This window comes from Aptenodytes patagonicus, chromosome 3 (genome assembly GCF_965638725.1).
Source record: "Aptenodytes patagonicus chromosome 3, bAptPat1.pri.cur, whole genome shotgun sequence".
Lineage (NCBI taxonomy): Eukaryota > Metazoa > Chordata > Aves > Sphenisciformes > Spheniscidae > Aptenodytes > Aptenodytes patagonicus.
The window spans coordinates 4,454,863-4,466,907 of record NC_134951.1 but is presented as its reverse complement, the minus strand read 5'-3'; the positions used below and the strand labels follow the sequence as shown (position 1 = coordinate 4,466,907).

Here is a 12,045-nt window from a genome sequence, read left to right as displayed (position 1 = left end):
TGATGTTCAGAGGGAACCTCCTGTGTTTCATTGTGTGCCCGTGGCCTTTGGTCCTGGCACTGGGCGCCACTGAAGAGAGCCTGGCTCCGTCTTTGCACTCTCCCTTCAGGTATTTATATACATTAATAAGATCACCCCTGAGACTTCTTTTTTCAGGCTGAATAGTCCCAGCTCTCTCAGCCTTTCCTCATAGGAGAGATGCTCCAGTCCTTTAATCATCTGGGTTGTCCTTCGTTGGACTCTCTCCAGTGTGTCCATGTCTGTTTTGGACTGGGGAGCCCAGAACTGGACACGGTACTCCAGGTGTGACCTCACGAGCGATGAGTAGAGGGGAAGGATCGCCTCCCTCGACCTGCTGGCAATACTTGGTCTAATGCAGCCCAAGCTACCTTCAGGTTAAACTACCTTAGTTTAACCCCAGCCGGCAACTAAGCCCCACCCAGCCGCTCGCTCACTCCCCCCTGGTGGGATGGGGGAGAGAATCAGAAGGGTAAAAGTGAGAAAACTCATGGGTTGAGATAAAGACAGTTTAATAGGTAAAGCAAAGCCACACACGCAAACAAAGCAAAACAAGGGCTTCATTCACTGCTTCCCATGGGCAGGCAGGTGTTCAGCCATCTCCAGGAAAGCAGGGCTCCATCACGCGTAACGGTGACTTGGGAAGACAAACGCCATCACTCTGAACGTCCCCCCCTTCCTTCTTCTTCCCCCAGCTTTATATGCTGAGCATGACGCCATATGGTGTGGAATATCCCTCTGGTCAGTTGGGGTCAGCTGTCCCGGCTGTGTCCCCTCCCAGCTTCTTGTGCCCCCCCCCAGCCTGCTCGCTGGTGGGGTGGGGTGAGAAGCAGAAGAGGCCTTGACTCTGTGTCAGCACTGCTCAGCAATAACAAAAAACGTCCCTGTGTTATCAACACTGTTTCCAGCACAAATCCAAACCATAGCCCCATACTAGCTACTGTGAAGAAAATTAACTCTATCCCTGCCAAAACCAGCACACCTTCCTTGCCGCAAGGGCCCATTGATGGCTCATGTTCAGCCTGGTGTCCACCAGGACCCCCAGGTCCTTTCCTGCAAAGCTACTTTTCAGCTGGGTGGCCCCCAGCATGAATTGGTGCGTGGGGTTGTTCCTCCCCAGGTGCAGGACGTTGCACTTTTCCATGTTGAACTTCGTGAGGTTCCTGTCAGCCCATTTCCCCAGCGTGTCAAGGTCCCTCTGGGTGGCAACACAACCCCCTGGTGTATCAGCCACTCCTCCCAGTTTGGTGCCATCTGCAAGCTTGCTGAGGGTAACCTATATCTTAAAGTTTCCCAGTTTCCAGGGAAGAAACAGGATGCCTCCTCCTCTTTTCCTATCTGGAGACCATATGAGACCAGCCCTGCTGCTCTCTGCTATCAGGCACTAACCTCAGCCCTTCTACAAACCAGGACGCAAAGCTGTGCTGCGGCTGCAGGTGAACACGTATGTTTGTCTGTGCGCAGGTCTGCATGTGACCAAAATACTTGTCAGGGAGCAGCGAGGCCAGGCTGTTCCACCAAGGAAATCTGGCTTCACAGCAATGAGGCAGGTCAGCAAGGTGTACAGCCACGATCAAACCTAGCAAATAGCTCAAGCAAGGGCCAGGGAAAAGAAATCGAGCTTAAAAGCAGCTCTCAAGTGATGTTTGGGAGAGTCCTGCTTATCACAGCTCTTTCTTACACAGCACTGTTACTCAAGGCCACGTAGCAGCTCCATGTGAATCCTGGCTTTGAAAACAGAGAGCTGAACCTCTGAAAGGGGTGGGTTGAGCACAGGACATTCCCTGTATGTCTCCTGAGAGATGACCCCTGGACTCGGGGCTCCCATGGCTTGGGGCTTTCCCTAGGAGGGACGTTCAGCTTTGTCAAGATGGGAAGTAACTGTATCTCTGTGCTGTACCTCCTGATGATATGTGTGAGTCTGCTTTTTGAGTAAGGCAGAAAACGAAAACCTCTTCTGAGCCTTCTGCCCCATAACTCCATCACTGGGTAGAGTTTTGCTGTCCAATGATCTCCCTGAAGACAAAATTGCAAACACTTCCTTAATGCGGTGCGTTTTGGAAAAATAAAGAGTTAGCATAAAGCCATCTTCATAGCAAGCGGGAGCTGCATTAAGTTACCCAGTGAAACATGATGGAAGCAAATGCCAACAAACAGAAGCCTAGCATCTCTGCCAAGTGCTGCATACCCAGCTGGAAAGTTGGCGATGGCTGAGGGTGGCCTCCTTGGAAAGAGAAGTCTTCACCAGAACAACCAGAGTCACTTCTTATGAACACACATGTTCATGGATACACACACATATTTACCCACAGGTGGATCACAATCACGGAGGCATGTTGTAGAAAGGGTGAGGTCAGCCCGCTGGCAGAGAGCAGCCAGTCTAGCCTCAAGTTGTCTCCAGATGGGTGAAGAGGAGAAGACACCCTGCTCACTCCCTGTAGGACTACCCATCTGATCCATGGGACCCCTTCAAGATGCCACCTTGAGGGGGAGCTGGACAGCCAGCCTAGGAGATCTATTTCCCTCTAAGATCTACAAAGGTCTCGTTGGGGGTTGCCCATGGGATCACCCCAAGTGCTGATGAGGGCAAGGGAGGTCCCGCCCTGCTGCGTGGTGGGATGTGGCATGGTACAGCACAGCTCCCAGCATGGCCTCTAACAAGGAGGGTTACAGTGTGCTGGAGCAAGATGAGGAGCCTGGGGCCTCCAGGATGGGTAGTTCCCACCCAAGGGACACACTGCCCAGTGCAGACCTCCATAAACATCTGCTGCTGCTGGTGCCTGTGGCTGCCAGGGACAAGGACTAGGACAAGGGTGACATTTGGCCATTCATAGCAAGCATTATCCCACATACTGAGGCCAGAATTTTTGTCAAGGTAAAGGTCAAGGCTTGAAAAGCATCAACAAGAAATTTCAGCTTTTGAATTGTAGAGAAACCTCAGCAGTTGGTGGCCAGCTACCCACTAACTCCTGACGTTGAGAAATAATGATGTTTCCTGTCCTTCACTTCCACGGTGTGCACTTCATTCCCAGAGATAACCGTAAAAGGTTACATTGCCAAGCGGTGCCACTCGAGGCAATATGAAGCATTTGGACAAGTTCAGGCAGAACTGCAGGAGGCAAGAGAGAGGCTGAGGCAAGAAGAAATATTTCAGTACCAAATATTATGTGATCTGTGAAGTATGTATACCATATCTTCTACAATATATACCGCATGCAACACATCTGGGGGGATTCAGTTCCTCTGACTTAATTTGGGTGACTACAGACGCAGTGGTGGCTAGACTCCCATCGCAGTCAATAGAGTCAGGAGAACCAACAGACAGGTGAGGAGGGCTTCAGTTGCTTGAGCGTTAGCAGTAGTGCCATTTCTAGTGCTGTGTGATATTCTGCCTGGTCTCCATGTGCTGTTGTGGAAGACTCTTGCAAGTCCTGTCTATTAGAGGACTGTAAAAATTAAAATCTGTAATTTTAAATGTCATAAATCAGATCTTCTAAGGACCTTCTTGGTATAGTTCATTAACAACATTGAACACTCTTTAGTGTAGGAAATCCTACAAGGAACAGCAGGCTAGGTGTTACATTTTCATAACGTATTTAGGCTAAAAGTGAATATAATATAATATAAATATAATATAATATAATAATCGTGCTTATCTGCTGGTTAAGGAATAGTCAGCAACTGTTCTTTGTAAGCTAATTCCTTTGTACACTTGCATTTCTCAGCAAAACCTATGACTTCTGTCATGATGACAACTAAAAACACCCTGATGTTTTCTAGGCACAGATTTTCACTGCTTTGTCTCTGTTCCGGTGTCTTTTTTTCCCCTCTTAATACAGCGTGCTGGACTTGCTTTCAACCAAGGCTCCTGTGCATTCTCTTTGCTTTTCTCTTAGCAGTATCAGATAGAGAGCAAGCCTACAGCCTACACCAAAGAGAAAAAAAATGAAATAAACACTCAGAGGCATTTTTCTAAAATCTGCCCAATCAGTTTTGAACTGCTTTTTGAGGGTGGACATAATCTAGCTGCTGCAAATGCACTGAGAAGAGGCCTGGAGCATGAGATTTTGCCTGAATGCATGGCCGTGTTGCATGTTGGATGCCTCCTCTAGATACGTTCCCTCTGGGGGACAACAGTACCCTCTCAGCCCCCTTTGACATGGGAACAAGCCCTGCCAACTGCCTCACTGCACGACAGGGCCAGACTGTCAGCTAGCCCCAGGCAGAGGGTCTGCAACTTGTCCAGGCATGCATTCCTCCAAACACCATTTTCCAAAGACTTTGAGTTATGGTAACTATCGCCATGTCTTGAGTATAGGAAATCGTGCCACAGAGATTTAGAAGTTGGATGGGACACCTAAGGATAAGTTTGTTCCCTGCTAAGAAGTGCAAAGAAATAGTCATAGGACATAGAAATGCTGCAATTTTGGCAGGCAAACAAAATCCCCTCCTGAACAACATTTCAGAAATGTGTGTATCCCAACGGAGAACTGAAGGGAGTGTGCCGTACGGTGGAGGGAGTGGGAGAGGAGCTAATGAAGAGACCAGTATAAGCGGTTCTCCATCTATTGTCTTTTATGCATCGTCTCAGAGGGACAGGTGGAAAAAAAGAAAGCCAAACTTGCATCCATTGCTGTGAAATTACAGGACAAACAGCTGCTGGAGAGAAAAGAACCAGCATAAATTGTTGCACTATTTAAAAAAAAGAAAACAGTCCTACATCTTTCCTGGGATGCTCACGGGCATTTTCCATAAGCCAGAACATTGCTGATGTTTTAATGGATGGTGGGTGTCTGGGTTTTTAGCTATTTCTATTTTTCTTTCCCCAAGAAAACATTTCTGCATAGTAAGAAAAAAAGGATTTGGGCATCTGAACACATTCCCGCAAAGGGGAGCTGAGTTCTTCTCTTGGTACTGGAGGGTAAGGTCTTCGGTCCATGTCTGTCTAGCCCTGGACAGCTGTATGTCTCAGAAAAGCTCAAATTAAGGAGCAGTTGGCACTGTAAATTGTTGTCCTCTGGGATTTGTGCGTCAAACCCAGGTGTGATCATTGCCCTCAGCCCATGCAACAGACACCCATGTTTCAGTGATGTGGATGCTAAGGAACAACAATTTATTCAAAAGGAGGGAAAGCAATGCAGAATACATTTGGATTTACTCTACATCATAATGCTTTTTGCATTAAAAATGAAAGGTGCATGAGGCTTTGTAGCAGGATCCGGTGGTTTTAGCAGTAAGGGGATTCAAAGCAAATTCCTAGGTTTAGAAGAAATATTCATCGCTCTTGAATGGACAGTCCATGAAGTTTTTATAGCTGCCATGGCCTGCACAAAGGAAAAAAAAAAAAAGTTTCAGATTCTCTTTCTGCTTGTATTTCCTCCTTACTTACTCTCAGTCCGTGCATATTTTCCTCTTGAGTATAAATACTTTCCAAAATGCCTAATGTCATGTGCAGTCATGCTGGGACAGCCCTGTGCACTCATGCCTGTGAGTAAGAAGAGTGTTTTCCTATTGCTTCAGGAAAAGCAGGCAACTAAATTGACGTCCCTTGATATTGGGGTGAATGCATTCATTCCTGAGTGAAAATAGAAGGCTACCTTCCATACGATAATTTCTTTTTACAACGCTGTTGCACTTTTTGCACACATTTGATGGCACTCGGAGATCTGTGTTCACCCTGCAGCGTAACTGAATTCCCCTCTGTTCCCCATATACAGCCCAGCAGCCCAGTTCTGCAAACACCAACCCCTGATATGTAGCTCTGGCATAGGAGCTGTAAAGGGGTCAGGCAGAGCTGGGACAGAACAAGGCTGACATCTCCGACCGTACTTTATCCTTCTTGCTGGGGCAGATCATGGTGCACATCTCAGGAGAAAGAGCACCGTGGGGCTCAACCTACTTCAACGCTTGACTGTCCTCATGGCGTAACAGGTTTTTTTTCCTTTTATCCAATCTGAAGATTCAATAGCACCTTGGGGTTAAGGACACAGGCAGAATAGATTTGTCTGCTCATACTGCAGATAAGCCTTGGTGAATGTCAAACTCACGGTTTGCAGCAGGAGCGAAAGCCGAAGCAGCTTCCAACTCTAATCAGATGGATAGGACATCTTCCAAAGTGACAGGACCCTTTTCTACAGAAAAACATGTCCCGCCGGGGTGAAGACAAACCTGCAACAATAACAAAAAAATTTCCTTCCCTCTCATTCTGCAGGGCAGGGCAATGCAGTCATAGTGCCAGCAGGGTTTCCCATTCGTTGAGCTGCCTTCACCACCAACTTGCCTTAAGGACTGTTGCCCAGATTTGGCCGTGTTGAAAGGCCATGTAAGAGGTGAGATTACAAAGCAGGTCTACACCTCGCAGAGGTGGGATCCTTAGCTCACGGGTGCATCTAAACGGACGGCCTTAAACTCCAGGTGGAGAGTGATACAGACCTCCTGACTCATTGTCCTTTATCTTATAGAAAAGGATCATGGGTCCACAGGCTTTAATTCTGGCTCCTATCCGAAAATAGTTGGCCGGGCTTCATTTTCACCTGCATATGCACTTCTGAGTGTGCTGCTATCCAAAGATCATGGCCACCACAGACACCACCTCAAGTGTCTAACACCAGAGCGTTTAGCACGATCTTTTTAGGAAGACACCAGAAGTGAAAAATCGCTTTTCTTCAGAAGTCATAATTTCTCCACCTTTGAAAGAGTTTTCATAGGGGAGCACAGGCACTGAGCTATTTGACTAACTCCTGCTCAGTTTCTAGCAATTTTAACCAGTAGTGGTTAAAATGTGCTGGGAAGTTTACTTCAGGTGCACAAAAATCCTCTTCTAGCATCTCTTTTCCATCTTACCTGGAGAAACCTGGAGTGCCAAGAAGAGGAGGGAAAAGAGCAGGTAAAGGATCTTCATGACTGCGGATTTGCTGTGTCACTGTAAGGAAAAGGACCAAGAAAGATGTATGACAGTCAGCCCCTGGGATCTACAGTCTTCTGAACTGTACGAATACTGTGTTAATCCAAATGGCATTGATATTTCCTTTTTCTTCAAACTTTCAAAAATAACCAGTGAGACCCATATGACATCATGACTGCTGTGTGAGCATTTCTGGGAGAAACAAACATATATGGGGCAACATGCTTTCAGGATATGTGATCATCAAGTTATTTTAATAGTTTGATTGCTCGGATTTCTTTCACATTTTGCAAATAGCCTTTAACCAAAATGCAATCACGACTTTTTTTTTAGTTAAATGTTTTATCTAATAAATAAACCACACTAAGCAAAATGAGCTGATTATACAGTCACACTTACAAACTTCAGAAAAAAAAATGTTCATTTTGCAACATTTAAATTTATCAAGAAATAACAGCTAAAATCAACTTGCTCAAAATCCTCAGTCTTAGTCTACAGGCAGCAGTTCTAGAATGGAAATGGACAACCAAATCAGTTCCCATTTGACAAATGAAATTTGAAAAGCAAACGTAATGCCTTCATTGAAAGAGTTAATAGTTGAACAAATATCAGCAAAATGGGATAAGATAGCCTAGAAGGGGGCTTATGGATCAAGAAGAGGTAGTTAATGTCATGTATCTTGGCAGTAGAGAATCTTCTGAACTGTCACAAATTATGTTCTCCTAAGCAAGGAAGGGAAATGAGGTTGTGCTGAAATGTATTTCTGCACATTTCTGCAATCGAAATGGTAGAGGGTGGCCCAAAACAGCTTTGAAATTAGTATTAGAAGTTTACACAAATTTCTATATATTTGAAAATATCAGGAGAAACAAGTAGGCAAAGTTAACAATTCTGAAAATGAAATAAAGTTCTTAACATAGAGACATAGATAAAAAAATATATGCTGGTTTCCATCGAAGAGACCACCAATTTCTCTGAACCACAGACCTCTCTAAAGTAACCTGACCCAGCCAGATTTTTTCCTAGGAGTTAGTAAGCAGAGTGGTTTTATCAAAGTGTTCTAGGTATTAGCACATGTTTGAACTACTTATTCAACCTGTGCAATTTCTGGAAAACAGATTAACCTTTTTTAGTAAGCTACAAATTTAGGTTAATAATACAGAGGTTTGGAGTTTTGTATTTGTTTGTTGGTTGGGATTTTTTTGAGGAAAAGACAACAGCAGACATTGAAAGAAAGACTGAAAAGAACCGAGAAGTTACCAGGTATCAGGTGAGCCCAGAAGCCAGACAAGACCTGCTCTTGGTCCCTTCCCTCCAGAGGGATTTGGCTGTGGGGTTGAAAGCCTCTTTTATAACATGTTTCCTAAGGGGAGTGACAACTGCTTTCTCTTCTCAGCAAGTGCACGTCGAGCCAATCAAAACATTACCCACTTTTTTGGTGACTTCTAATCCAACCAGAATCAAATTGCTTTTCATTTCCCAGTGAAAAGGCAGAGTTTCTCTCTGAACCTATTGAAGCTTTTCTTCTGGAAAATCCCAGGTTATTAATGCAATACCTCTTGTGACACTCCAGTTTGTGTAAGATACGTTAAGCCACCGTGGTATGTGTCAAACATTTTGGGACATACGTTGAACTGTTCCTGCTTAGGAACAATGTAATCCATTGCAGTACAAAACATCTGCATGCTTCTCTGCACTCCCTGTTAGTTTATTTTCTGTTCCATAAATACAGAATATAAGAACGCAGAATGGACATATGAAACTAAAACAAATGTCCATTGGCTTAGTGGCCACTGGCCACTAAGGATGCCTAAGTAAAGAGCATAAAATGTACAGAAATTGGGTGAGTGCGTCGTGGTTATGTCCCTGTACACCCTTCCAGCTGATGGAAAATACATCAGATTAGGGAAATCCAGTGCCAGAGGCTGTCTCCGGACCCTCAGGCTGCAGAGCTCCTGATTGAGCATTTTTCCATGACTCCGGCTGATCTTGTACTTCTGGCCTCCACAGGACCTTCAGTTGATAATTCCACACACGTTATGCCTTAGGTGAGCATCTGCTCTCAGTCTGCCTGCTGATCATCTCTGCTTTTTCTGTCGTGGGAAGTAGCAAATAAATATTCCATTTTCACCTCTCTACATCACTACTGATGCTGTGGTCTTTTCTTAGACTCCCCCTCGTCTGTCTGTTTTCTCACCATGAAAAGAGGGATTCTGTCAACCACATCTGTCAGATAAGTCTTCAAATGGATCCAGCTATTTCAGTGGATCATTCCTACTGCACATTTATCTTATTTTTTTAGTTCTATTACACCCGTTTGGGAATGGGCTGGCTAGAATTGCATGCAATGTCCAAAATGCATCTTGGATTTGTATAGTGCCTAATCCTATTTATTCTTTTGGTTTCAGCTCCTTTTTTTCCCCTCACTTCCTGAAATTTGCCTTGCCTTTTTGTCCACAGGTGAACACTGACATTTCTAGAGAGGTATCCACAGTGAAGTCTACAATTGCACTAGTGCAGTTTTGAAGTAACCCCTAGAATGTCCCCTGTGACTTCATGCTGGTTCGGCTTGCAGAGGGGTTTTCATGTGTGCAAACTAGATTCCTTAGGAGGAAACTGAACCAGAAGTTTTGCTTTGAAGGTACTCCAAAGGTACTCTGAAGGTACTCCAATGCCTAGTGGGGCATGAACCAATGTGTGGGCTACACCACCTCAAGGTCCTGTAGAGCGTACATAACATTTCTTTCTTTTGGAAACCTGGAGAGTTTGGACTGGGGGATCAGCCATTTGAGGAGAGGCTGAAGGACCCATCTTTGTTCAGCTTGGAGAAGGCATGGCTAAGGGTCATCTAATTGCTGTTCACAACTACCTAATGGTAGCTATAGAGAAGATGGAGCCACGCTCTTCTCAGAGGTGCACAGTGGAAGGATGAGGTAACAGACACAAATTACAATGAGAGAAATTCCAATTAGATATAAGGAAAAAAACCATCTCACAATGAAGGTCGTCAAACACTGGAACGGGGGCCCAGAGAATTTCTAGAATCTCGATCCCCATATAGATATTCAAACTCAACTGGAAAAAGCTCTAAGCAACCTTGTTTATCTTTGAAACTGGCTCTGTCTGGAGGGATGGATGGACCAGATGGTCTCCAAACACCTATTCCAACTTACATTGTTTTGTGGTTTATTCAATAGCAAAATCCAAGTCAAACTGAATTCACAAATCCATAAAATAAAGAACTGAGGAGCCTCAGCACAATCTCTAAGGTCTAGTGATCCTTTCCTATCTACTGATCTTCCATTGCATCAGGTCACTTGCTAACATACCCAATAACTATCCAAAGACAACAATACTAAATACTTTTTCAGATCATATTTTACTTTACACCTCACTTCAGTCAATAAACATTGTTCATGTAATATTTTAATATGACACCTGAAGTACATCATAATAGGTTACGATATGTTTGCTATTTTGAATGATTAGTGTTTCTAATTGACCAAGATCTCTGCAAATGACACCATGTCTTACAGATCATTTAGTGTCAAAACTAAACTGAAATATTTTAATTGCTTATTGGTTCCTCAGTTTAGTTACTGAACTGTGATTTTTTCAATGCTTTGATATTAATTTCTTAAGTATACAAACATTTACACATGTGTATACAAGCACAGACACACATAGATATATATGCATGTGAAAACATGCCTACAAATAATTTCCCTTAAATGCATACCCTGATAATTGAGATAGCTTTTTATTTTCTACATATTTTTATAAGTGAACTGCTTTTCCAGTAGGAAAAAATGATAGTTGAATTTCTGGTGTGTCTATGAACTTCTGGCCATAAAGCAGAAAATGGAGGGAATAAAATTACAAAAGTTGCAGTTACCTCACAACTTGCCAAGAGTTTGCGGTTAGCTTGCCTACCAACTGTTATTGTTACTCAACCTGATTCCTCAAGGAAACAAAGATGCATCGTTATTTTTTACCATGTCCAAGGTGCTATGTGCAAGTATTGTCAAGGACTTGGCTTTAACGTTGAGCATTCTTGACACTGATAATTATAAATTCTACACGGTCACTCCCATCGTTGCCATCAAAATATCTCTGCCTGGAGATGGGTAAGGGAGAAGCAGAGGAGGGATGGAGCAGCTTTGGTTGTCCAAAGCTCATAGCAGTGAGGCAGGCCTTATCGAGATTTTGGTTTGTGGCTCTCAGGGTGGAGAACCTTTCCATCCCTGCCTGCAGCTCCTGTTCTTATGAGCAGGAGACAGTCAGTCAGTTTTGTACATCAGGAGGGACTTACCTGTGTTTTGCCCTTCACAGTCTCAGTGTTTTTCTCCACTGTCTTTTGCTGGTAGACCTGACTTACACCAGGATCACAGTAGCACCAGCTACACGTTCCTTCACCTAGGGTACCTGGGTAGGAAAATGCATGGGATCCAGCCCAGGTAACTTGGGGAGCACCTCACAATCGTTTGGCTCTTGACATTAGGTAAGTAATCCTCTCTACCAAAAACACCATCTACTTTCTCACTATTTTCAGTGCAGAGGGAAAAGGAGTCTTCATGGAGAGTTTTCTTCTGCTTAAATAACGTGTTTCTTTTGTTTTCTTGTTTCATCAAAGTTCAGAAGATGATCCAGTTGTGTTTCTCTCTATCTCCACGGCAAGTCTTCACTCCAACTTCTTCAAGTTGGAGTTCACCAACGATGCCACACTCCCCCACCCTTTTCAGGTCCAGATCACCCAGTCCTCTTTGGAGGAGGAGAAAAATTAGGATGGGGTCAGCATTTTATGTAATGATATAGTGCTTAGAGCCCTGGCACAAGAACTGATAGATGGAGCCTGAAGCGTTGCTCTGCTTGATGCAAGTGGGATACACTATTAAGGGAAGTATCTTCACAATGAGGCTGCAGAGTGTCATGAGGAGAAATGGCTTTCACCCTTTTCAAATCCAGATGTTTGGGTAATTGTGCCAAGATCACTTCCCAGAGAGGAAGGAGGATCTTACCTCCATCTTAGGAGTCTATATCTAGCACAGCAGATGAGGCAATTAGGAGCAAAAGGGAGAATCTCAAACTCTGTTCCTAATAGTTTTCTGGTGAAAAAATAGCAG

The 12,045-nt window shown here is 44.2% G+C and overlaps 1 protein-coding gene across 1 annotated transcript; it reads right to left on the bottom strand.

The window, feature by feature from the left end:
• Positions 1 to 5,108: 5,108 nt before the first annotated feature.
• On the bottom strand, positions 5,109 to 8,229 carry LOC143158942 (antimicrobial peptide THP2). Its single transcript, XM_076335405.1, has 4 exons — positions 8,183 to 8,229; positions 6,862 to 6,940; positions 6,066 to 6,186; positions 5,109 to 5,342 (listed from the first exon to the last, which is right to left on the bottom strand). The coding sequence occupies exons 2-4, from the start codon at positions 6,917 to 6,919 to the stop codon at positions 5,327 to 5,329; spliced, it is 195 nt and encodes a 64-aa protein (XP_076191520.1). The 5' UTR covers positions 6,920 to 6,940; positions 8,183 to 8,229; the 3' UTR covers positions 5,109 to 5,326.
• Positions 8,230 to 12,045: the final 3,816 nt, after the last annotated feature.